At 41.4% G+C, this 27,347-nt stretch overlaps 1 protein-coding gene across 7 annotated transcripts; it reads right to left on the bottom strand.

The window, feature by feature from the left end:
- Nucleotides 1-72: 72 nt before the first annotated feature.
- On the bottom strand, nt 73-27,131 carry LOC117067658 (Golgi apparatus membrane protein TVP23 homolog B). Of its 7 annotated transcripts, none has more exons than XM_033184474.1 (7): nt 26,971-27,121; nt 19,180-19,262; nt 17,252-17,396; nt 10,388-10,477; nt 9,116-9,247; nt 3,787-3,915; nt 73-1,216 (listed from the first exon to the last, which is right to left on the bottom strand). In XM_033184474.1, the coding sequence occupies exons 1-7, from the start codon at nt 26,980-26,982 to the stop codon at nt 1,190-1,192; spliced, it is 618 nt and encodes a 205-aa protein (XP_033040365.1). In that variant the 5' UTR covers nt 26,983-27,121; the 3' UTR covers nt 73-1,189. The 7 variants fall into 7 exon arrangements, with proteins under 7 accessions (XP_033040365.1, XP_033040367.1, XP_033040368.1 ...); XM_033184476.1 differs by lacking the exon at nt 26,971-27,121 and adding an exon at nt 25,729-26,963; XM_033184477.1 differs by lacking the exon at nt 26,971-27,121 and adding an exon at nt 26,758-26,963.
- Nucleotides 27,132-27,347: the final 216 nt, after the last annotated feature.

Below are 27,347 nucleotides of genomic sequence, written 5' to 3'. Positions count from 1 at the left end.
TGAAAGTTCTGTTACATCATCTAAAGTATTACCTATTTGTCATGAGGATTAAATGAGATTACACATGTCAAATGCCTTGTAAACAGTAGAATTTTATACAAATATAAAGTTTTGCACCTTCAAAGCTATCACTCCAATAAGACACTTATTCAGTTAAACAAATAATCTTAAAAACTAATTTTAACAATGTACAAATATATTCACAACATAATCTGCTGATTAAGACTTCAACAAAGTTTATGATACCTACAACAGAATTTACAAATGCCTACAATAGTTTGTAGATTGGTTTACAGTTACACAGAATGCTTTAAGAAATACCATTAATACAAATGCATAATTTACAATATCCCCATTATAGCAAGAAAAAAATAGATTCAGAAAATAAAATGTCTTTTAGGCATTTATTATGCCAAGTATGTAAATTATTATTCTCATTATGACATGAGAATAATGCTCTTTTAGTGGTAAAAGATCTATTAGCTCAAGGTCCACTGAAGAGCTTTCAATCTAGCTATCCTTTCTGTAAAATAAATAGAACAGCAGCAATCTCTGGGTATTCCTTAAACAAACGATGATGATTCCACTTATATTAACTGGGCCTTCAGTAAATGACTTCTTACAAATAAAAATAAGATTTTAGAAAGGAGTTAATACCACTGGCCCTAATTGTTTTCACTTGCTTGTATATGTCTAAGAAATTTCCCCATGAAGTACATATTAAAAACTAACAATAATTTCTAACTTATTAAGCCAAAGTGCTCACTCTTACCATGGAAGCAAAATTTACTCCTGAAAATAATCTACAGAAATAATATGTAAACACATAGAGCTTTGAGACAGACTAAGAACATCCTCCTATGTTTTATGGATCAAAATGCAAAGGTCTCCATTACCTATGTAAATAAACACTTTCATTAACTTGGGATATACTGATATTACATGACTGTGTGCACACCTATGGAACATGTGCATAATAAATCCAACATATACTTTCTAGCCCCAAATGCTGGAAAGGAAATAAAAACTTAATATGAAAACTACTTTTCCTTTTTATAAATAAAGTTTTTAAGTGGAAAAACAAAGCCAACACTCCTCGTTGCAACATGGACTAAGCTCTAAAAGGTTCAGAGTCAAGAATCTCTTCAGTTGTTCCCCAATGTAACAAAGCACATTAAGTTTTCTCTATTCAGGAAGTCTGATCATCTCCAGTGTTCTGCAAAAGACAAACAAAAAAAAAACTCCTTAATATCAAAGTTATTTCACTTCACACACCATGGACTTCAAGCCCTACGCCTAGGAAAACACTCTATATTGCTAAGCAGAGCATTACCTTACATACAATGGCCCAATCACATTAAAAAGTAGATATGCCAGGACAGGAGCGGTGGCTCACGCCCTGTAATACCAGCACTTTGGGAGGCTGAGGTGGGCGGATCACAAGGTCAGGAGATGGAGACTATCCTGGCTCTAACACGGTGAAACCCCGTCTCTACTAAAAATACAAAAAATTAGCCAGGCATGGTGGCGGGCGCCTGCAGTCCCAGCTACTCGGGAGGCTGAGGCAGGAGAATGGCCTGAGCCCAGAAGGCAGAGCTTGCAGTGGGCCAAGATCACGCCACTGCACTACAGCCTGGGTAGAAAGAACGAGATTCCGTCTCAAAAAAAAAAAAAAGTAGACACGCGCTACTGAAGTAAACCCATGGATACCATCATCCACCCAGCTGTCCGGTTTGTCCCATTTGAGCAGATGCCAGTACCACGTAAGACACTAACCCTATCCATGTTATGCCAGGTTTAAGGTTTAATTTCACCTGTATTCCATGTCCCTCCTCAGACCTTCAGAAACACTGAAAATTCTAAGGAAAAACACCTAATAAGTACATACATGAAAGTTACCCTAAGGTGGACCACAGTAAAGGTATACTGGGACCATGCAAATATCCTTCAGAATGAGATGATCATGTCCCTACATGAATATTCACTTTCTCTACTTTTCATCTTCTGGAAGAGAAACTGTACAGTAGCATAAAAAGAACAATACATTTTGAGTATGAAGGGCTGGGTTTAAGATCTAGCTTTGTACCACTTATTAGCTGTATAATCTTAAGTAAATAATTTAATTTCTCAGGGCTTTAGTTATCTAAAATGTAATCCCTGGCCCAGCACCCTCAGTACCACCCAGAAACTTGGGAGAAATGCAAATTATGAGACCCTACCCCCAGATCTACTGAATCAGGGGTCTGGAGGTGGAGCTCAGCAATCCTGTGCCCTCTAGGTGACTCTCATGGATGTTCGAGTTTGAGAATCCCTGTCCTATATAACATCACTTGCCCAACCTACTGTGCTAACCAAATGCAAGGTATTACTCATATAAAGACCTTGTCACCTTTCTTTTTTTTTTTTTGGAACGGAGTTTCACTCTTGTTGGAATAAGAGCGAACTCCCAGGCTGGAGTGCAATGGCGCGATTGCAGCTCACCACAACCTCCGCCTCCCGGGTTCAAGAGATTCTCCTGCCTCAGCCTCCCTAGTAGTTGGGATTACAGGCATGTGCCACCACGCCTGGCTAATTTTGTATTTTTAGTAGAGATGGGGTTTCTCCATATTGATCAGGCTGGTCTCGAACTCCCGACCTCAGGTGATCTGCCCGCCCCGGCCTCCCAAAGTGCTGGGATTATAGGCATGAGCCACCGCACCTGGCCGACCTTGTCACTTTTCCCAAGAGATTTAACCAATAATTATTTACCTACGACGACTACTCATCCTCCTGAAAACCCTGATGTTGGGGTATTATAGTAAAATCCTTATGTTCTAGGGGGAAAAGACATCTGAGTACAAATGTTATGGTCCTATTGTGATTCAACTGTTCTACCTAAAACCATACAACATACAGGCCGGGTGCAGTGGCTCACACCTGTCATCCCAACACTTTGGGAGGCTGAGGTGGGCGGATCACGAGGTCAGGAGATCGAGACCATCCTGGCAACACGGTGAAACCCCATCTCTACTAAAAATACAAAAAAATTAGCCGGGTGTGGTGGCTGGTGCCTGTAGTCCTAGCTACTGGGGAGGCTGAGGCAGGAAAATGATGTGAACCTGGGAGGCGGGGCTTGCAGTGAGCCGAGATCATGCCACTGCATTCCAGGCTAGGTGACAGAACAAGACTCTGTCTCAAAAAAAACCATATAACATTCTTCAAGGATATTCACTTAAAGCTCCCATAATTAATGAAAAACAACTGAACTTAAAAGTAATTTTTAAAAAATAAGTTATTATCAATGATAGTTTATCCTTCCTGGCTTTAAAATAATTTTAGGATACTGACAATACACTTCCAGATTGTCTTGAACACCCCCAAAGAGCAATTAAAACATCTTTATATTTAAATAACTAAATGCCTTTAAAAAACTTTTGTTCAGGAGCGTTTCATAAAAATTAAACTATGGGCCGGGTGCGGTGGTTCATGCCTGTAATCCCAGCACTTTGGGAGGCCGAGGTGGGAGGATCATGAAGTCAAGAGATCAAGACCATCCTGGCTAACACGGTGAAACCCCGTCTCTAGTAAAAATACAAAAAAATTAGCCGGGCGTGGTGGCGAGCGCCTGTGGTCCCAGCTACTTGGGAGACTGAGGCAGAAGAATGGTGTGAACCCGGGAGACAGAGCTTGCAGTGAGCCGAGACTGCGCCACTGCACTCCAGCCTGGACGACAGAGCAAGACTCCGTCTAAAAAAAAAGATTAAAAATAATTGCATTAGTCACTGATCACATCCAGAAAACACTTACTTGTCGTAAGAACTGCTTTCCAAAATATGAAGTAGCCATGCTGGTTAAATTCTTTCTGCTGCCCACCTTACACCTGATGTAACCATACAGGTTGGCACCTTGTAGCACCACACCCATGATAACCACCGCCTGGGACAAGGGAAAAAATAATCAGTGGTTACTGGCCTGAAATTGACCCTTCTCTGTGCCATAAATGAGACAAGGCAGATTGTCATGAGAAAGAGAGGGAAGAGGAAGCTCTGCAAAGCCATGATTGTGCCAGTGAGACTTTTCCAGAGACAGCTGCCAGAATAGACCCAACTGATAGACGCTCTGCACAAGGCACGAGCCATTCACCCAACAAGTATTTACTGAACACAACCGCTCTATGTGCCAGGCACATACTAGCTGCTGGGCATGCAGTGAAGGGGGAGCCTTCTTGCTCTCTGTTTCCCCCTGGTCTGTGAGTAAAGTTAGGAAAAGTAAACGAGACTCAGGAAAGGCTCAAATGTTAATTATTCCCGTAAGAATTACAAAAGAACAGTCAAGAGGTAGATCAAGTCCAATAAACTGAGAGCAGGCAGGGGTGAATCTCTGCTCTATGTGACAACTGGCTTCTAGTAGAGGGGATGCAATGCCCTAAGGGAGCAATCAACAGATGCCTGCCTTCCCTGAGGAGGGAGACAGCTCCAAGGGGAACTGTACTTTTGCAGAGCTGTTTGTTCCTTTGAGTTTCTTTTTCTCACCTATGGTGATCCCACTAGGATCAATGAGAAGTGAGAAAAAGAAACTCAAAACCCATTCTTTAAAAATTTCTGATTAATCTCAATTAGAAAAATTAAGACAGTGTGAGGAATTCCCATGGTTAAAGATTCTAATACAGTGATCAGCAAAGTTCTTCTGTAAAGGGCCAAATCATAAATATTTTAGACCATACGGTCTCTGTTGCAATTACTCAACTCTAATGTTCTAATCCAAAGGCAGCCATAGACGATATATAAATGCACAAGGCTGTTTTTCAATAAAAACTCACAAAAACAGGTGTCAGGCTGGATTTGGTCTGCAGGCCATAGTTTGCCAACCCTTGTTCTGGAATAAACAGCTCATCGACCATTCTACTCTTTTATATCTGTGACAAGCAAAGCAGCTCAATGAAATGTCTTTTTCCAGATTTATTCTCCTTACCCTTAACAAGATGTATGGCTGATTTTAATGTTTAATTAATAGATTTAAATGTTTGATTAATGAACAGGTTCACATTCCTAGTAAAAGACAAGGAAGTGGTCCTTTCTGTTCTAAACTTACGTTTCATGGAATTAAACGTGTTAGTGTAATAAGAGGTTGCTAGTTACCTACATAAACATAAACTGTGTCTTTATTTGAATAAATGTCCTTTTAACTTCCCATGCTTCTCAAACAGTGACGCTGCTGGGTATGTATATATCAACATGCCAGGGTACACCTGAATTCACAGACCAATCACAGGTCCTGCTAAGGCATCAATTTACTCAATGGCAACAAATGTTAAAATCTGTAAGTTAAACTTCCGGTTTAAGATGGTGCAGTGAAGTCAGGCATGAAGATCTTCCTTCCCTTAAGGTATAAACAGCAAACAGCGTTTTTAAAAACGCAAATAAACTAATACCAACAAACATAAAAAAGGGCTGGTGGCCGAAGAGCCAGCCTGGAACAGCTCTACACAGCTCCACACTCTCCAAAGAAGCTCTAAGGAAGATTTCACTAATAATTGCCATCCCCAGCAACTTACAGAAAAGCAAAAGACCCGAGAAAAAACATGCAGAAATAGCCATGACAACAGAAACTCCTCCCAACTAACAATGGCCCAAAAAGGCAGGAAAATCCCTGCAGCTGGCCATAGTGGTACACCAGGTGGGAAGAAGGCAGGAGAGGAAGCACAGAAGCATCAATAATCATGAGAGCTGATCATCTTAAGAGAAGTGAGAAGGTGGGAGGCTCATGGAGAGCCTGGGTGAAGCACCTTCCTGTCCTGTGGTCTTAACTCATTTATTTTTATTATTTTTAATTAATTATTTCTTTTGAGATAGAGTATCGCTCTGTCGCCCAGAATGGAGTGCAGTGCATGATCTCTCCTTGCAAACTCCGCCTCCTGGGTTCACACCATTCTCCTGCCTCAGCCTCCCGAGTAGCCAGGACTACAGGCACCTGCCTCCATGCTAATTTTTTGTATTTTTAGTATAGACAGGGTTTCACCATGTCAGCCAGGATGGTCTCGATCTCCTGACCTCGTGATCTGCCCGCCTCGGCCCTCCCAAACTGCTGGGATTACAGGCATGAGCCACTATACCCAGCAGTCTTAACCTATTTATGCTGTAGGTTGCAATTTTGTGAATATTTGCATGAGTGAAAAATCAGACCTTGGTGATGGCCTTGAGCAATAGGATATAACTAACTCCTACATGCTTAGTGTTCCAATAATGGAACACTAGGCATAAGGAGGTTAACACAGGATCAAACTGGCTTTCACATATTTCACATAACCTCTCCCTGTTTTGTTTTAAGGAAGTAGAAACACTGCTAGAAAAAGACTGGGCTGACTCTCCTGGATGGATGCTAAAACTCCAAGGTCTCACAAACAATCCAAAGCAGAAGGGAAGAACCAGAGGAGAGTGCACAGCCAATCAGGAGACAAGAGCTCCACTAAGGAAGAGAACGCAAAACCAGGCCACCCAGCCAAGACAGCCAGAGCCTGGCGAGTTCTCCACCTCGCACCTCACACCTGTGTCTTAATGCCACCAAACCCAGCACTGCAACTCCAGCTCAGAGCAGCAGCCACATGCCTCAGACATCAGGGGAAGGTGGTCAAGGAAGATTCACCCTCACTAAACCAGTAGAAAGAGAAGGGCTGGACAGGGCTGTCACTGTAAGGATAAGCAAAACGGATAAGGACAAAGGAAAGTGCATTTATGCAAAACTATAGCAAAAAAAGAAAAAAGAAGCACAGTATACAGTAGATAGGTGAAGAATCTACTCAGAAAGAAAAAAAAAAATCAAAATAAAAGCATTCCTGGGAATACTTCACCCTCTTACAGAAAAACCTAAAGATAAGAACTCAAAAAGCATGAGGATGAGATAACAGGAGATAAAAACAGAGCTGACAAAGCTAAGGAAATACAGAGAGAAGCCTTAGCTGAGCACCTAAAATAGTTACTGTTCTCTCCTCTGCCCTCTCTACCCCATTACTTTGTATCATTAAGTAACATACCCTACTGTATTTTTTACTGTCTGTCTACCTTCCACTAGAACACAAGCTCTACTGGAACAGTCATCTTGTTTACCTGTCCCCTAATTTATCCCCGTGTCCCCAGGCCGCTCTGACATAACAGTGAACTCTTAAAATTGCTGAATAAATAAGGAAATGAATAATTACAGCAACAAGAAAATAGTAGACGAGAACAAATAAAAATGATCCAACATAGACATAATACTTCAAAATTAAAGGTCAAAACATAGAACATAAATAAATGCAAAGATTTAACAGAAAAAAATTTTCCTGATTCCAAGTAAAACTTTAGTCTGCCTGTCTCAGAAAGGCACACAGGCTCCAGAAAATTGATATGGAAAGATAAATACAGATACATCCGGGTTACACGAACTAAAAAAAACAAAACACAACCTTATGGGGAGAGATTACAAAGGTTAAGTAAGCCTGACCTCAGACTTCTCCAAAATATTCAATATAAGAAAATGATGGAATAGCATCTTCCAAAAGGAAACAAACTGTGACCCAAGAATATTAATCCAGCCAGGTCATCATTCAAGAATGGTCAATAGGCTCGTATGTTTAAACATGAGTCAAAAGAAAATGTAACCAACCAATAAGTAAAAGGAGAAGCTGCAGTAAGACTGGCGATAGGCAATGAATCGATTTTTTTAAAAAACAGATCAAAGACTGAACACCCATAAGAAATATGTTTTCAAAAGGTAACTATTACAATACTTGGTAACACAAAAATAACATTGGAACAAACAAGAAAGAAAGGAGGAGAGTCATAGGAAGGAATATGAGTGTTTATTTTCTTCCCTTTCTAAACAGAGTCTATTAAGTCAATAAACAGGTTTAAGTACATTAATTAATGTTACAAAGAAAACCACTAGAAGGACTAAAATAAGACTACAATAAGCAAAACTCTAGAGGTAGGAGCAGGGAGAAGTTAAAGAAACCATGAGTGTAAAGTTTCCCATTTTCCAGAGCAGGAAATCTACAAATATTGAATAAATTTCCTAATTCATGAAAGAGGGTAATGATATAAACATACAAAGTAATTAAAGGTAACTACTAGAAGAACTGAAAAAGATAGTAAGTTTCCAAATCCAAAGAAGTATGAATGTATGAGCACACACAAAGAAAAGAAGAACCTGTATCGCAAAACAGAACTAAAAAAATACTACAAATTAGGAGGAAAAACATAATTAAGGTCAAAATATACCTGATATCAGTAAATATTGTGTGAAAAAATTTCAGATATAAGATATCTGATATCTTATATCAGATATCAGGTATCAGATATAAGATAGAATAAGAAAAAATAATATAAAAGAAATAATAAGACTTACAAACTGGGTCAAGTGACAAACTATATTTTCCAAAGATAGCAGCAAGAATATCTCCTCTTCCACAAAGTCTTCTAGCACCTTCTTACTCCTTATCAAGAGTAGAGCCTAATTCCTATTTCCTTGAATGTGGGTGGGCAGCAGAAGTGATGCTATGACACCTTAGGCTAGATTGTAAAAGCTTGTGAGCTAGAACACCCCACAAATGAAGTACTAGGCCTCCATGTAAACAGTCCCACCACCATCAGGCCACCACGCCATAAGGAAGCCCAAATTAACAGACATGGAAAAACATGTGGAGAGGCCATGGGATCTCATGAAGAGGAGATGGCTCACAACCCCCAATCATTCCAACTATTGTGTGACTGCAACCACTCAAGACCCCAAGCCAGAATCTCCCAGCAGAGCCCTTCCCAAGATCCTGACCCATCGAAACTGTGAGATAATGGCTGTTGTTGTTCTAAGCCACTAAGTTTTGGGGTGATTTCTTATGCAGCAATAGGTAACCAAAACAGATTACCAACCATTATTTCCAGAAAAGACCACTAATATCCTAGAAAACAGGTGGGAAGGGGTCTTTTAGGGTCCCTTCTCCAGTATTATACAGAAAGGTAGAGTTGGGAGCAAACCTTGGAAATTACATGATGAAGCTGCCTATTCAAGATAGGTCCCTAATGATAAGGACTTGGTTGTTACTTCCTGTGATTACCATCAGACATCTTAATGGATTATTTGAAAGTTCTACATTGATACTCACCAACCATTTTACTCTGAAGGAGAAGAGTGCACTAAAGGCAAATATCACCCACAGCACTGGACAGGCAATAAGTCCCAACCAAAAGATTCTTGATTCAGCCTCTGACACAGTTTTATTCTCTTGAGAGGACTCCTATAAAAGAACATAAATTCAATTGTCATGTTGTGAGATTTATCGATAAAAAGGTCAACATGTTTAATAAAAAACATATTACTCACAAGTTCAAATATTAATACAGACAGCCCAAGTCCTAAGTCAGAAGCCAAAAAAACACATGACTTCCACTCTTGTAATTTTAGGAACTGATCTATATTAACTCAAGAATTTTGCATTTTCAGGACAGGATGGATGGTTTACCACAACACATGACAGTAAAGAGTGGTCTCTGATAGGCTTCTATTCAATTCTTCTTGCACTTGTACTACTTATTCATAAGGAAGCTCTAAATGATACCTTTCTGACTAAGGATCAAGGAAATCACAGTTATAATCATTCTGGAGACTAATCAAATTAGCATCCAGAGGGGGGAAAAATGGAATTAAGGGATTCAAGACAATTATCAAAATGTCTTACAATACCCAGGAATTTATAAGGGTGGTAAGTTGTGTCCAAGGTAGATTCTATAACATAAAAGAATATAGGCTCATTGAACACAGTGCTACTTTCTTAAAATAACTTGTCAATACCCTTGATGTACTGTCGCCAAGAATTTGGTCCTCTCCTTCCAAAACTTATTTCCACAAGGAAAGTGAATATTCACTATAGTGTAGCAGGCTAACCCAAAACAGACCAGGACCCCCAGGGCTCCTGAAGGCAGAAGCTTGAAGAATAGAGTGCTCTGATCAGCTTTTCTATCCAGTTGCACTCCTCCTCCTCCTTTTTCCTGCCCAGAAAGGAAAGACGACCACAGGAGCAAAGACAGAACAAGATGTTGAAAGCAGTTATCTGCTGGGCATAGAGGGATTCATGGAGATACTAACGAAGGCAACACAGAGGTATTTTATCAGCAGTCCCTGACAGGCAGCTTAGCACACTGTATAAACGCTGACCCAGTGTCTTTCCTCAAAGGATTCTGTTCTGTGTATTGCTTGTTTCTGGTCTGAACTAGACAGAAAAATGCATTAAATTCTAGAAGGCCATCTCCTTTAGTACCGACATGCCAAGTGACTTGCTAAGTGTTTTTAATTCTGAATACTTCATCTTCTAATATTTAAATATAATCTACAAATAATTTAGCTGATAACACTATCTAAAACAAAAAAGGCACTTTACCTTTCTAGATTCAAACACCCAGTGGCTCTTTCCATCTTCATCAATGTGATTCCACCAACGTAGGCCAACCATTAGTCTACCTGTGACATTCTGGTGAAGATTAATGTAAACAAGCACATTTTAAAAGCATTATTTGAAGATCTATCATCAGCTCATATCTTAGTGTAACATTTCACAAACAAAAACCTTAAGCTTTACCTCCATAATATCCAGTTAGCAAAGACTACTATATATCAGGCCTGGCTAAATGATTAAGTAAAATGATAATGGCAGTACTAGTAGAGGTAGAGGTAACAGAGCAAGCCACAAGTCTACCCATAAACATTACCCCTTCTCTTTTCCCTCATGAACAATTTGCCCTTTCTCCAGTTCCCTAATTTTCCCTAAACTCCTTGCTATTTGGTTACTGTGACCTACCTTACATCCTGACTATAGCTACATATATTTTACAACTACATATCCCCAAAAATGGTTATACACACTAGTCTTCAGTCAGTCTCTCGAGTGTACCAAGCCCTTTTCCTATTTACTAAGGTAACAAATTCCTTTGATAGCTTTCCTAATGTTTATTTACTCAACAAATATTTACTGAGCATCTACTATGTGCTGGTAATACAACAGTGACTAACAGATACCATCTCTTTTCTCAGAGAAAGAGATGAAGAGGAAGCAGACAACCAATGTACAAATGTACCATTATCAACTGAGGTTAAGTCCTGCAAGGGAAAAGTGTGGGATGATTGAAGGGTATAACAGCAAAATTTGATCTAGTCTGGGTATCAGAAAATGACTCTCTGAGGAATCAACATTTGGAATGAAATTTAAAGAATAAATAAGAATCAGTAGTACCGGGGATGTTTAATTAATGATGTCCACTAATAGATTCAGTGGTTCTGTGAACTTCGATGGGTAAAAAAAATGTTATCTTCATTTCCATTAACCTCTGGCTGAAATTTAACATCTTTAAATTATGAATGTAGACAACAAACTACAAACGTAGGTAAAATTAAAAACACCCTGACAAAACAGAAATCACAGACTTTTTTTTATTTTGTACTATACCTGCTACAGTTACCTCAAAATATTGTAGGTTTTTTGTTTTTTGTTTTGTTTTTTGTTTTTGAGATGGAGTTTTGCTCTTGTTGCCCAGGCTGGAGTGCAACAGGGCGATCTCAGCTCACTGCAACCTCTGCCTCCCAGGTTCAAGTGATTCTCCTGCCTCAGCCTCCCAAGTAGCAGGGATTACAGGCATGCACCCCACGCCCAGCTAATTTTGTATTTTTAGTAGAGACGGGGTTTCTCCATGTTGGTCAGGCTGGTCTTGAACTCCTAATCTCAGGTGATTCACCGGCCTCAGCCTCCCAAAGTGCTGGGAATACAGGAGTGAGCCACCGCACCCAGCCTCAAAATACTGTTTAGGCTCACCACTGCTTTGAAAGTAGTTAGCCTATCTTTAAATTATTAATGGAGACAACAAACTACGAATATAGATAAAATTAAAAACACCCTGACACAATAGAAACCACAGACATTTTTCATTTCATACTATACTTGCTGCAGTTATCTCAAAACATTGTTTATGCTCACTACTGCTGTGAAAGTAGTTATTAGACCTGCCACTAGATCTTACCATTAATAAATTGATAAAGTATCGTAGTCCTCCCTTATCTGCAGGGTATACAATCCAAGATCCCCAGAAGATGCGTGAAATTGCAGATAATACCAAACCCTATATATGCTATATTTTTTCCTATACATACATACCTATGATAATGTTTAATTTATAAGTAAGGCACAGTAAGAGATTAATAACAAGAAATAAAAATAGAACAATAACAACATAATCTAATAAAATTTATGTGAACGTGGTTCTCTCTCCTCACGCAATATCTTACTGTTTAGTACAGTGTACTACATAACTGAAACCACAGAAAGTGAAACCTCAGATAATGGGGGGACTACTACACATATTACTCAATCAAAAATTTACTTTTTTAATATTTTAAAATTATATTTCAATATAAGTGACTTCCTTTGTAATCTTATGTACCTTATATATGTGAAAACATTATCATGAGTCTATGAAAGGGGCCCATGGCATAAAAAGATTAGGAATCCTTGTATTAAGGTGATGTGGAAGCAAGAAGAGCATTCCAGATAGAGTAGTAGGCACTGACGCCCTAATGAATAAAGTATAATCTATGGATTTATGGGACTTGGTCATTAATTGGATATGGAGTAGGAAGGAGGCAACTGATACATTTCTGGTTTGCTCAAGTAAAAAAAATAGTGATTCCAGATCCCGTGAAAGGGAACACTTAAAGAAGAAGAGTGGGGAGTGGAAGATGGCAAGTAGTATTTTACATATGTTAAGATATGAGATGTCTGGCCAGTCATGGTGGCTCACTTGGGTTCAAGACCAGCCTGGCTAACATAGCGAAACCCTGTCTCTACTAAAAATACAAAAATTAGCCAGGCATGGTGGCACATGCCTGTAGTCTCAGCTACCAAGGAGGCCAAGTCAGGAGAATCGCCTGAACCCGGGAGGCAGAGGTTGCAGTGAGCCGAGATCACACCACTGCATTCCAGCTTGGGCGACAAAGCGAGATTTCATCTCAAAAAAAAAAGATCTGAGATGCCTTCAAGACAGCCACATAAAAACGTGAAGAAGACACATGGAGAGGCCTTGAGTTGTGAAGACAAACCTGAATGGAGATACAGATCTGGGAGGCAACACAGCTTACAGATCAGCAATCAAAACCAGAAGCACAGATGGCACTCCTTAGGAAAGGAATACAGGAGAAGAAAAGGAAGAGTCTTATGAAACCAAAATTCCTATGGGAGAGATGTTAAGTGAAAAAAAAAAAAAAGAGCTGGCAAGGGAGACCTAAACCAGAGGTTTTTTCAAATAATGCTCTCAGAATACTTTCAAACTCTTCCATGTTCCCATTTTCCAACTCTTTCCTGCTTTTATCTTTATTAGTTTATTTTCCTAATTTCTCAGGCTTATTGCTTATCTTTGAAACTTCTGGATTTAAGTAGTCCATTATTTTCCCTCTTTCTACTATTTTCCCTTTGAATTCAGTTTTTGACATATTCAGAAAGCTTGACTGTAAATGATCACCATTAAGGTATAAATAACCTATATTTACAGTTTTTTTCTTCCTTTTAAACCCAATTACATAGCAGTTGGCTTTTTAAAAAGAATTCCAATTTTGACAACCACTTTCTATTAATTTCTAGTTCTGTTTCATTGGACTAGAAAATGTAGGTGCTCTGGGCAATTTTATTTCGATTTTCTTCACAGTGATACTTAGTCAATTTTTGTAAATGCTCCACAGGCACTTTACAAGAAAGTATTCTGTCATACAAAGTCCCAAAAACTGCTATTAAATTGATGTTGCTAATTATTTCATTCAGATCCTTCAGACCTTAGTTATTTTTTGGCATTTTGGTTTGTTAAAGATTGTAGTTTGTTAGACTTATCATAATGCTTTTCTATCTTCTAATATTTCTAATTTTTTTAATACATAGTTTGATATAATTTTGCTCTGAACGATCTTCACTGTGATTCATAAAATGACACTTTTTGTTCCTCTTTGTGCTTTCTTACCCTGATTCATATCTCATCTGATAATCATACAATGCCAAGTTTCTTTTTGTTTGAGTTAATCTGATGTTATCTTTGCCTTCTTTTATTTTTTCTAATGTCATTAATTCGGTTAGATCTTTTGTTTGGACTTTGATTTCTGACCCGATCTTAAAATTCTTGTCTTTAAATGGGTATTTTAATCAAATTACATTTACTATTATAATGAATTTGCTATTACTTACATCACCTTATACATGTGCTTTCTGATTTAAGCTTCCTTGACACTTGCTTTGTTTTCCTTCTTTTGCTCTATGAACTGTTTTACTTGCTCCATCTTCTCTAATGTTTCAGAAGATACATGACTTGTTTTAAATTTTACTAATAGTGGTCATTAAATTTTTAAAACTATTATTTAACCTTTTTTACTTAATTTGTCAGAGTGAAGAATAAAATAAAAACCAATATAAGCTTTAGCATTTAAACATACCTTTAAATTATTTTCCGTTCTCTACCTCTTCTTTATCCTCATTAACATCACCTAGGGCAAGCGTATCCAACCCTCTGCCCACAGGCCTCATGCTGCCCAGGACAGCTTTGAATGTGGCCCAAGAGAAATTCATAAACTTTTTTTTTTCTGAGACAGAGTCTCACTCTGTCGCCCAGGCTGGAGTGCAGTGGCGTGATCTCAGCTCACTGCAAGATCTGCCTACCGCGTTCACGCCATTCTCCTGCCTCAGTCTCCAGGTTAGCTGGAACTACAGGCGACCGCCACCACGCCAGGCTAATTTTTTTTTTTGTATTTTTAGTAGAGACGGGGTTTCACCATGTTAGACAGAATGGTCTTGATCTTCTGACCTCATGATCCACCCGCCTTGGCCTCCCAAAGTGCTGGGATTACAGACATGAGCCACCACCTGGCCAAGAAAATCATAAACTTTCTTAAAACATTATGAGATTTTTTTGTGTGTGATTTTTTTTTTTAAGCTCATCACCTAATGTTAGTGTATTTTATGTGTGGCCCAAGACAATTCTTTCTTCCACTGTGGCCCAGGGAAACCAAAAGATTGGACACCTAGGGGTTTAGATAAAGACTGCTTTTTTGTTTTTTTAGTAAGTACATTGAGATTTATAACAATTATGACACATCTCTACTTTAACTGTTTCAGAACCCTGCTTATCCGAAGTCCACTTAATAACTTCCCTATTCTTGACTTAATTTTGCTTCATATCTCCATTGTTTGGCTATCTATAATTTTGCCAAGGATAAAAGGGTGCCATTTTTTAAGCCCTTGTTTAAAAACAAAAAAACAAAAACAAACAAAACAAAACCTTATCAGAAAATAAACTATTTTGATCACATTTTTTAAAACTCTAAACCCAGAAAAATTTTAAGAGTTTGGAAATTACCAGGAAGAACTGACTGGAAAGTATATTCTATTTGGCTGAACAGAAATTTTATGAACAACAAAAAGAAACGCATATCAAAACTGTGAGTAGGTATGTACTAAATACTTTAGAGCATAAAGTAACAGAAGAAATTCAAAGAAATGCAAGCTAAAGAAGAGTGGACAAAAGAAAAACCTAAAGAAAACAGACCTTTGAAATCTTCCTTCTTGGCATTATGTGGCCTATGGAAACTGGCCATCACCAAGCCAACCACTTCTGATATCTATAAGAATTAAAAGATGGCCAGGCGCGGTGTTTCACGCCTGTAACCCCAGCATTTTGGGAGGCTGAGGCGGGCAGATCCACTGAGGTCAGAAGTTCGAGATCAGCCTGACCAACATGGAGAAACCCAGTCTCTATTAAAAATACAAAAAAATTAGCCAGGCATGGTGGTGCATGCCTATAATCCCAGCTACTTGGGAGGCTGAGGCAGGAGAATCACTTGAACCCAGGAGGCAGAGGTTGCTGTGAGTGAGCCAAGATCATGCCATTGCACTCCAGCCTGGGCAACAAGAGTGAAACTCCATCTCAAAAAAAAAAAAACAAGAATTAAAAGATCTAAAAATGGATACATTGGTGGGTGTGAACAGGGCTGTAACATCTTACTGGTCTTTGAATCAGTATATGTCTCTGAAACTCCAAAATTAGCCTTTGATTTTTTTTCTCCACTATTTTACTATGAATATTTTCAAACACACAGAGTTAAATTTTACAGTGAATACCCAAATATCATCTAGAGTCCATATTTAATATTTTATTATGCTTACTTGATTATCTATTTATCCATGTACCTATCTATCCATCCATCCATCTCTCTAATCATTGTTCTTTTTTTTTTTTTTTTTTTTTTTTTTGAGGCGGAGTCTCGCTCTGCCGCCCAGGCTGGAGTGCAGTGGCCGGATCTCAGCTCACTACAAGCTCCGCCTCCCGGGTTCACGCCATTCTCCTGCCTCAGCCTCCCAAGTAGCTGGGACTACAGGCGCCCGCCATCTCGCCCGGCTAGTTTTTTGTATTTTTTTTTTTTAGTAGAGACGGGGTTTCACCATATTAGCCAGGATGGTCTCGATCTGCTGACCTCGTGATCCACCCGTCTCGGCCTCCCAAAGTGCTGGGATTACAGGCTTGAGCCACCGCGCCCGGCCATCATTGTTCTTGAGTTTAAAACCATTTCTTACACTCCTTTCTATCCCCTACAGCAGGGTGTCTCAACCTTGGCACAACTGACATTTTGGGTAATTCTTTGTTGCAGGGGGGCTGTCCTGCGTGTTAGGATATTTAGCAGCATATCTGCCCTCTATCCACTAGATGTCAATAGCACACTCCTCCCACCTCCAGTCATGACAACCAAAAATGTCTTTGGACACTGACAAATATTCAGTGGGTGGCAAGCTTGTCTCTGGTTGAGAAACACTGCCCTAAAGCACCCATAGGAGCTTCTGCAAAAGGTAGGTATTCCTACACTGGGGCCTTATCTAGAAATTATATATAGCACACCTACAGGTAAGCCTGAAGCAAAACCCATGGTATGGATTAGAAGCAACATTGGAGGGTCTATGGTTGCTAGTCACATTTGTTTATTTGACTTTAAAGCTGATGTAGGTTAGAATATGGCACAGAAAAATCAGCAGCACAGTAACCTACATGTCTCATCTTGTATTGTCAAAGGGAAAAAATGAAAAAAAAAACTACATGTAATTTGATATATCTAGCACTTTAACACAAAGTTTGAAGTAACAAAAGATTAATTCTAACGCAAAATGTTCTCATTATTTTATACATCATTTTCATATTAAATATAATTTTCGAATAAAAACAATCAAAATTACCTTCACTGCCCAAAAGTCACACGACAATAACAAGATAATTGTCACCATACAGGTAATAAAGCTGCTGCTGAGCAACTCACAGAGAAGGTAGACGACGATGGCACTGACTCGAAAGAATAAGTGGAAAAATGATGCTACTGGATGTCTGAAAACCAAAACACAATATGCAATTACATTTTACTACAGGTACTAGCAAATGTAGAGAAAAAATGTTTTAGCCATAGTGTAACTGCGAAGAGTTTTGTCAAAAGAGATGACTTTAGGAGGAAGCAAACGTCCTAGCTCTCTTTTTCTTTTTTTTTTTTTTTTTTTTTTTTTTTGAGACGGAGTCTCGCTCTGTTGCCCGGGCTGGAGTGCAGTGGCGCGATCTCGGCTCACTGCAAGCTCCGCCTCCCGGGTTCACGCCATTCTCCTGCCTCAGCCTCCCGAGTAGCTGGGACTACAGGCGCCCGCCACCTCGCCCGGCTAGTTTTTTTTTGTATTTTTTAGTAGAGACGGGGTTTCACCGTGTAGACCAGGATGGTCTCGATCTCCTGACCTCGTGATCCACCCGTCTCGGCCTCCCAAAGTGCTGGGATTACAGGCTTGAGCCACCGCGCCCGGCCTCTAGCTCTCTTTTTCTTAAGTCCCACTATTTGACTAGGCCCTGTTGTCACAGAAAATACACTATGCACAGATGACTTTAACACTTCATTGAATATAAACTTTCACAAAATATGTAATCAAGAACTTTACCTCGCTTGGAGAAATAAGGAAACTGTATCTTAGAATCTGAATCATATTTTCAAACCATGCCAGAAGAATTCCTTAGCCCTCAGAAATCACTTCAGAAATTAAGACAAAGTTATCAGGTAGGTTGTTTCTTGTTTTGTTTCTTTCTCTTTTTTTTTTTTTTTTTGAGACGGAGTCTCGCTCTGTCGCCCAGGATGGAGTGTGGTGGCATGATCTCGGCTCACTGCAAACTCTGCCTCCCAGGTTCACACCATTCTCCTGCCTCAGCCTCCTGAGTAGCTGGGACTACAGGCGCCCGCCACCACGCCCAGCTAATTTTCTGTATTTTTTTTTAGTAGAGAGGGGGTTTCACCGTGTTAGTCAGGATAGTCTCAATGTTTTGACCTCGTGATTCACCCGCCTCGGCCTCCCAAAGCGCTGGGATTACAGGTGCGACCCACTGCACCCAGCCTGTTTCTTGTTTTTTAACACCTTTTTTGAGATATAATTCACATATCATACAATTTACTTACTTAAGGTAAACAATCTAATGGTTTGTAATGGTTTGTAGTACATTCACAGAGTTGTACAAACATCACTCCAATCAATTTTACAACTTTTCATTACCCCAGACAGAATCTTTGTACCCACTGGCAGTCATTCCCCATTTACCTTCAAACCCCTCAGTATCTAGCAACAGCTAATCTATCTTCTGTCTCTACACATTTGCCTATTCTGGACTTTTCATACAAATGAAATCACACAATATGTGGTCTTTTGTGACTGGCATGAAAGATGAAAGAAAAGTGAAAAACAGCATTTTAGCAGGGTTCAGGTAGAATTTGCTTTCAGTAAGTGAATTTCTTTAGAGAGAATTAAATTTAGAAATGTCATGTGATTTTGAAACGTGCACAATAAATCAACATGTAACGTATCTATAGAAACTATATGAAGAAATGGTACATTCTTGGAAAACAGCACAGAATTAAAACACAGGTGTTCAAATAATTGGATTTGCTAATTTTAAAACTCAGTATTAAGTAAAATTCCATATGCCAATTATTCACAAGAAAATCTAAAATGTCATCTTGGTCTTACACTAAATACTGCATGTTGTCAAACCAGCAACATGCAGTATTCAGAAGCACAGCGGAACAACGACATACGTACAGAACAGCACTGGACACTAACACAGCTCATGCAACTTCTCCTCCTACCTGATTTTGGATTTTCTTGGTCTATTAGTCGTCTCCTCTTCTGCATCAAACAGGGAAACATCTTCAGTGTCATCATTACTATCCTAGTAGGAAAAATAAATGGTCAAGAAGCAAAAGGATATTCAGTGTTTACAGTCACTGCATGCAAAACTGCATACTCATCAAAACAGAAGATAAAATAATGTGGTTACAGCATCAGGAATTCAAAACCTAAGAAAAGGACACAATGCAGATCCTCCATCCCACCCTCCTCAAATCATCTGGCAAAAACCCCAGGTAATAATACAAGTCTCAGCTGCTCCATTCCTGCCCGTAGGCTGCACTTTCTGAGAAAACTCTGGGGTGCAGGTGATGCTACTACAAACTTAACACCTATCCTCACCTGTTCTCTCCCAAGTCACAGAGCAAGCCGAGGCTACTGGGGATAATCTCACGGTTTCTGGCTCCTTCACAAAATCATCTGACTGCATCCTTAGTTCCATGACCCCTTCTCACAACTCCTTCTCTTCTTATCCAAGGCTAAACCAATTATTTGTGCTCAGAATAATTTCTTTTCATACCTCCTCGGGGACTTGTTTCATCATTTTCCCCTTTATTTACATTTTCTTCTACCTTCAGGTCTATCTATTGGATCTTGTTGTTGTTGTTGTTGTTGTTGAAATGGAGTTTTGCTCATCACCCAGGCTGGAGTGCAATGGCATGATCTTGGCTCACTGCAACCTCCGCCTCCTGGGTTCAAACGATTCTCCAGACTCAGCCTCCCAAGTTGCTGGGATTACAGGTGAGTGCCATCACGCCCAGCTAATTTTTGTATTTTTAGTTAAAATGGGATTTTGCGATGTTGGCCAGGCTGGTCTTGAACTCCTGACCTCAGGCGATCTGCCCGCCTCGGCCTCCCAAAGTGCTGGGATTACAGGCATGAGCCACCGAGCCCGGCCTCTACTGAATCTTTCTAATCAGCATATGCATATAAACTTCTTCAAGGCCACTTATTAGGCAAAAAAGATTTTAAGAACCCTGATCCTGAATCTCCCCTTCAATCCTCTACCTTCCCAAAGCATTGCTTCCTTTTACAACCTTAGCCTTTTTTTTTTTTTTTTTTTGAGATGGAGTCTTGCTCTGTCGCTCAGGCTGGAGTGCAGTGGCACGGCCTCAGTTCACTGCAAACTCCGCCTCCTCGGTTCGAGTGATTCTCCTGCCTCACCCTCCCAAGTAGCTGGGACTACAGGCGTGTGCCACCAAGCCTGGCTAATTTTTTGCATGTTTTTAGTAGAGACAGGCTTTCACTGTGTTAGCCAGGATGGTCTCGATTTTATGACCTTGTGATTCACCCGCCTTGGCCTCCCAAAGTCCTCGGATTACAGGCGTGAGCCACCTTGTCCAGCCCCATACCCTTAGTCTTCTAAGAGTGGTTCACACCTCAATTCACTGCAATTCCCCTCAACGACAACGAACCTGCTCCTGTTCCTCTCCTAGTGCCACTCAACAGCCTCCCTGCCTTTATCCCTCTCTATTCCAGCCTCTCCTCTACATTACCCAGAGCAATCCTCCCAATATGGAAATCATACCATGTCACTCTACTGCTTAAATTTTTCAATGGCATCCCTACAAGTATAAGATAAAATTTAACTCTTTCACATAAAGCATAGGAGATCATGGAATCTAATGCCCCATATTTGCTTCTGACACTGTCTTCATTGAGCACTGTTGAGCACTGAAGCAATACTGTTAACTACATAGTCTCTAAGAAACACTGCAATCTCTCTCCCATCTCCTGCCTTTCACATGTTGTCTCAGAACTAACTCTTCCCTTCCCCATGGCCTGCTCACTGCCAGGCAAATACCAAATCATCCTTCAAGTTTTTTAGCTCAAATACCGAAATAGCTGAAAACCTGTCTCTGAAAACCCCATGTTCCTACAGCACTTGGACAAATCTCCATTTGAACAATTATCTCGGAGTATTCTTATTGCAAGTCTAGCCACTCCTACCCTCCATATATAAACTGCTGGAAGACCTGGAGAACAAGGTCTTTTTTTTTTTTTTTTTTTTTGTGAAACAGTCTTGCTCTGTCGCCCAGGCTGGAGTACAGTGGTATGGTCTCAGCTTACTGCAACCTACTGCAACCTCCACCTCCTGGGTTTAAGTGATTCTAGTGCCTCAGCCTCCTCAGTAGTTGGGATTACAGGAGTCTATCTCAGCTAATTAGCCTGGCTAATTTTTGTATTTTTAGTAGAAACAGAGTCTCAACATGTTAGCCAGGCTGGTTTCAAACTCCTGGCCTCAAGCGATCCGCCCACCTCACCCTCCCAAAGTGCTAGGATTATAGGTGTGAGCCACCACGCCCAACCAGGACTGTCTTTGCATTGTAATAAATCCTCGTGTCTAGCAGAGCATTCAGCCAAGTGGTACAATATTTGTTGAAGGCATGAGTAAATAAGCAAAGGAGGGTATAATATACAGCTGACTGTGATCAGGGCTGAGAAATCTAAGTACAAATGGGAGCTGGGGAAGGAAGCAAATCATTCCTACTACAGGGCACTGGAGAAGTTTTCTGGAGGAGAGTTTATCAGCTGGGCCCTGATAGTCCGCATAGGCCTCCCTAGACTAGGTATATTTTGAAAGGCACAGGTGGGAATACAGGAAGTTTGTCTAAGAAATGGCCAAGTAGCCCATGCAGTAAGTGATGGATGGGAGAAGCTCCTATTGAGCTAAGGCTGAAAAGGTAAAATGGATTCAGATCTATGAGACTAGTGGTTCTCAACCTTCGCTACAATTAGAATGCTCTTTTTTATTTAAAAAAAAAAAAGCTGATAATTGGGTCCAGCCCTCAGTGGTTCAGATATAATTGCTTTGAGGTGTGATCACAATGTAGCGCCAAGATTGAGATCCACCGTATGATGTTATGAATAAAAAGCTGAGGCCTTCTGCTCTTGATCCCAACAGTCTAATCGCCATCCAGCAGCCAGGGAGACTTTTTCACATCAAATCATATCATTCCCCTACTGAAACCCCTCAGCACTCTGACTAAAAAACAGACTCCCTATCATGATCTATCATGATCTGGTACCTGCCAATCTCTAAGACCTTATCTCAGGCCACTCACCCTTCATGAACTGTGGCAGGCTGAATACCTCCTCACCCCTGCCAAAGATGTTTAGGTTCTAATCCCTGGAACCTGTGAATATGTGAATTTACTTGGCAAAAAGAGTTTCACAAATGGGATTAAGTTAAGGATCTTGAGGTCAAGAGATTACCCTGGATTACCCAGGCTGGCCAGATGATGTGATCGCAATGGTCCTTACAAGAGAAACAAAGGAGGGTCAATCAGAGAAGGTGATAAAACAAGCAAAGTAGAGATCAGAGACAGAGATTCGAATACGCTGTGCTGATGGCATTAAGATGGGGAAGGGATCCCAGGTGTTTAGAAGCTGAAACAGGCAAGGAAACTCATTCTCCAGAACCCCTACCCACACCTTGATGTTTAACCCCTGGAGCCTCATTCTGGACTTCTGACCACCAGAACTTTACAACAGTACATAGGAATTTGCTGCTGCAGTACCAATAGGAAATTTATACAGTACCTAAGCTCCTGCCAGACTGGCTTTTTTTTTTTTTCTTTTTGAGACAGGGTCTGGCTCTCGCCCAGGCTGGAGTGCAGTGGAGCAATCAGGGGTCACTACTGCAGGCTCTACATCTCAGCCTCCTGAGTACTGCAAGCCACCATACCTAATATTTTAATTTCTTGCAGAAATGGGGTCTCACTGTGTTGCCCAGGCTAGTCTCAAACTCCCGGGCTCAAGCAATTCTCCTGCCTTGGCCTCCCAAAGTTCTAGGATTAGAGGCATGAGCCATCACGTCCAGGCTGGCCTTCTTTTCAGTTCCTTAAACATGCCAAACTTAGGCCCCATCAGGTTCTTTTGCACTTATGGTTCATATTACCTAGAATACTTCTCTTACCCTGCTCTTTGAAAGACTGATTTCTTCTCATTTATTCAGCAAATACTGAGTGCCTACCAAGTGCCAGGTACTGCTGTAAGTGGTACAGATTAAAAAAAAAAAAGACAAATAGCTTTGCACTCTTGGAGTTACATTTACTAATGTACATTTACTAAGATGGGGAAGACACAAAAGATTTCGGGGCAAAATCAGCAGTTTGATTTTGGACATTTTAAGATGCTAGTATTTTTAAAACCAAAAAGCATTGAGAGGGAGATCCACTGGAGTGTTCTAACTGTAAGACTGCATGTTCTGACTCACCTGTTAAATAGAGAATTCTGGCTACTGTAGTAAAAAATCTTGAGGGGGAGGGGAGAGGAAGGAGGGACAAAGGCACGAAGCTAGGAGACTGGTTAGAAAACTACTTCAATCACGAGGCCAAGAAGTAATGGCTTGGTCTAGGGTGGATGAAGTGGAGGTGATGAAAAATAGATCCCAAATACATTTTAAGGTAGAGCTGACAAGATTTGCTGATGGGTTGACTGGAGAGGTGGAGGAAGGGTAAATAAAAGGAATCAAGGAAGATTCCAAAGTTTTTGTCCTGAACAACTAAAAAGATAAAGATGGCTAAGACAGATTCTTGACATTCCAATAATTAGAGATCACAAAGATAAGAAGGAATAGGCAGTGGGGACTGAAAAAGAAGTACCAGGGAACATGAGGTGAGCCAGGAGGGGGTAGTGTCCTGGAAACCAAACGAAGTGCCTCCAGGAGGAGGATCCATCATCTGTGTCAAATACTGCTCACAAGTAAGATGAAAACCAAAAAGTGACCACTGTATTTTTTCCTCTTCTTCTCTTTTTGAGACGGAGTCTCGCTCTGTCGCCAGGCTGGAGTGCAGTGGCGTGATCTTGGCTCACTGCAACCTCCGCCTCCCAGGTTCAAGCAATTCTCCTGCCTCAGCCTCCCGAGTAGCTGAGACTACAGGCAAGGGCCACCACGCCCAGCTAATTTTTGTATTTTTAGTAGAGACGGGGTTTCACCATGTTGGCCAAGATAGTCTCAATCTCTTGACCTCATGATCCGCCCACTCCGGCCTCCCAAAGTGCTGGGATTACAGGCATGAGCCACCGCGGCCAGCCACTTTATTTGTAACAGGTCATCGGGGACCTCAGTTCCAGTATGGTTGGGAGAGGAGAAGAAAGGCTGACTAGAATGAATACAAGAGAGAACGGAAGAATTAAAAGACAAGTATATATGATACAAGTCTTTAAAGGAAAAAGAATGAGGTGACAAGTCAAAGAGCACATGGTGTCAAGTTTTCATTTTTTAAGGTAAGAGAAATTAAAACATGTTTATATGTTGATGTGAAAAAACGTTTAAAAGGATTAAAAAAAGAAAGAGAATTACTGGAACAATGCCTTCCAGTAGGCAAGAGGAGATGGAAACCGGGACACAGTAGACAGGAAGACCTAAGAATGGAGCACGGGCAGTCCAATTATCACACAAGAACATGAGACCATGAGTAAACATGCAAATAAATAGGCAGCTAGTGTGAAAATTGTCTTCCGATGGCTTCCATTTTCAGTGAAACAAGAAGCAACATTACCAGCTGAGAGAGGATAAGAGAAGAAATGTTGAAGATTTGAGTTTTAATAGTTGCCTAAGGTGAGAGGGTGACAGGGCTATAGAAATGGAGAATGACCGCCTGGCAGCACTAAGGGCTCGACTGAGGTTCGCGTCACAAACTTACCAAGTGGGAACAGTCGGCTGGGCCTTGCTCTCGCCTGTAATCCCAGCACTTTGGAAGGCCGAGGCGGGTGGATCACCTGAGGTCAGGGGTTCAAGACCAGCCTGGTTAACATGGTGGAACCCCATCTCTACTAAAAATACAAAAATTAGCCGGGCATGGTGGCGGGCGCCTGTAATCCCAGCTACTCTGGAGGGTGAGACAGAAGAATCGCTTGAAGCCGGGAGGCGGAGGTTGCAGTGAGCCGAGATCGCGCCATTGCACTCCAGCCTGGGCAACAAGAGTGAAACTCCGTCTCATAAATGAATAAATAAATACATACATAAATAGTGGGAACAGTCGGCATGGTTGTGTTTCTCCAGCCTCATCCGGCCTGGGTGCCAGGTTCAGATGTCAGAAGCATGTGAACCTGAACAACTCCATCTTCAACAGCAGCTGGGTAAAATGAGGCTGAAACCTACTGGGCGGCATTCCCAGACAGGGCATTCTAAGTCAAAGGATGAGATATGAGGTTGGCACAAAATACAGGCCATAAAGACCTTGCTGAAAAAACAGGTTGCAATAAAGAAGCCAACCAAAACCCACCAAGACCAAGATGGCCACAAGAGTGACCACTGGTCATCCTCACTACTACATTCCCATCAGCGCCATGCCAGTTGACAAATGCCACGGCAACATCAGGAAGTTACTATGTTCTAAAAAGGGGAGGAATGAATAATCCACCCCTTGTTAACCATATCACTAAGAAATAACCATAAAAATGGGCCACCAGCAGCCCTCGAGGCTGCTCTATGGAGTAGCCATTCCTTTACTTTCTTAATAAACTTGCTTTCACTTTGCCACTTTGCACTGCAGACTCACCCTGAATTCCTTCTTGCCTGATTCAAGAACGTTTTTGGGACAGAGGGAGTCTCCCTCTGTAGCCAAGCTGGAATGCAGTGGCCCAATCTCGGTTGACTGCAACCTCCGCCTCCCCAGTTCAAGCGATTTTCCTGCCTCAGCCTCCGAGTAGCTGGGATTACAGGCGTGCACCACCACGCCCAAATAGTTTTTGTATTTTTAGTACAGACACGGTTTCACCATGTTGGCCAGGATGGTCTCAATCTCTTGACCTCATGATCCACCCACCTCGTCCTCCCAAAGTGCTGGGATTACAGGCGTGAGTCACCGCGCCCAGCCAAGGACCCTCTTTTGGGGTCTGGATCAGGACACCTTTCCTGTAACATAGCTGAACTCAACCATTATTAGATTTTCTCCACTCAAGGCATCTCCTCATAAGCAGTCTTTTCTGACCACAAATCTTCGTTCTCCTATCCTCAGACACTTGCTATTTCATCACCCTGCCTTTGCAATTAACTGAAAATATCTTTGGTTATATAATGTATCATGTCTCCCCACCCCACTCCCATCTCCTAGAACCCACTTCTCTAACCCGAAAATACGGGGCAAAAAAATTGTCTGTACTGGTCACAGCCCTATCCCTGGGCCTACAACCATGTCTGAGTCATAGTAATCCCTCAATAAATTATGTGTGAACCGAAAGAAAAAAAACACGTAAGACAATCTAAGTGACTATAAACACTAGCTTTTTTCTAAAAAGAAGAGATTATTAAATTAATCTGACTAGTCTCCGGTTGCCAACACGTGGACTACAATTTAAGAGCACAAAAGAGAGTATCACCAACATTAGTTTGGGAAGAGTAACTTGAAAGAGAGGCTCTGGCGGTGTCGCCGATTCCTACAAGATCGCATCGCAGCCCTGGGGGTCAGGGATCTAAGAGGCCCGCAGGCCGCTACTCCCCACCTCCACCCCCGCACTAAGGGCTGAGGAAAGAGAGACCCCCGTTCGGGCTGGTCAACAACGGGCGTCTCCACAGCCGCAAGCAGTACCTGCTCGGTGCCGCACAGGTCACGCCTCCTCCAGAGGCCTCAGAACCCCCAGCTACCCTCCTCAGACAACTACCCACAGCCTTCCACTCCCGACCGCCCCGCTCCTCCTCGAGTTCGAGTAGCGGGCGCAGGGAAGGCGGACTCCAGTCCCAAGGAATCTGCAGAGCCCGTCCCAGGAGCCGCCATCCTCCCTGCGCGCCCTCAGCCTCTCACCTGCTGCAACATGGCGGCCCTACGCCAGCCCTATTTCCGGGAGCCACGTCAGCGCAGCAGCGTACGGGTCCGGGTCGGAACTGACGCGACTCGTCACCAAAGGCCAGGAGGGACGACTGTAGGAGCCTCAGTCCCGCTTCACTTCCGCTTTGAGGGAGCAACGCCGGAGAAGTAACTCCGGGGGCGGAGCTGCTGTGTGGGGCGGGGCGAGAAGCGCGGACACGGCGGAGGCGGAGCCTGGAGCAGGAGCAAAAACCCGCTGGGAAAGGCATTGGGACTACAGTGGGCTCTTAAGTGGAAAGCTTCTTGGTCTGTTTTGAGGAAATGTTTGCTGTCCATCCAGTGCAAATTCTGAAGTCGTTCCCGCCAGCGTCGCT

The sequence above is a fragment of the Trachypithecus francoisi genome, unplaced genomic scaffold (assembly GCF_009764315.1).
Source record: "Trachypithecus francoisi isolate TF-2019V2 unplaced genomic scaffold, Tfra_2.0 Lachesis_group20, whole genome shotgun sequence".
Taxonomy (NCBI): domain Eukaryota; kingdom Metazoa; phylum Chordata; class Mammalia; order Primates; family Cercopithecidae; genus Trachypithecus; species Trachypithecus francoisi.
The sequence above is the reverse complement of the archived record's forward strand: the minus strand, read 5'-3'. Positions and strand labels throughout refer to the sequence as shown.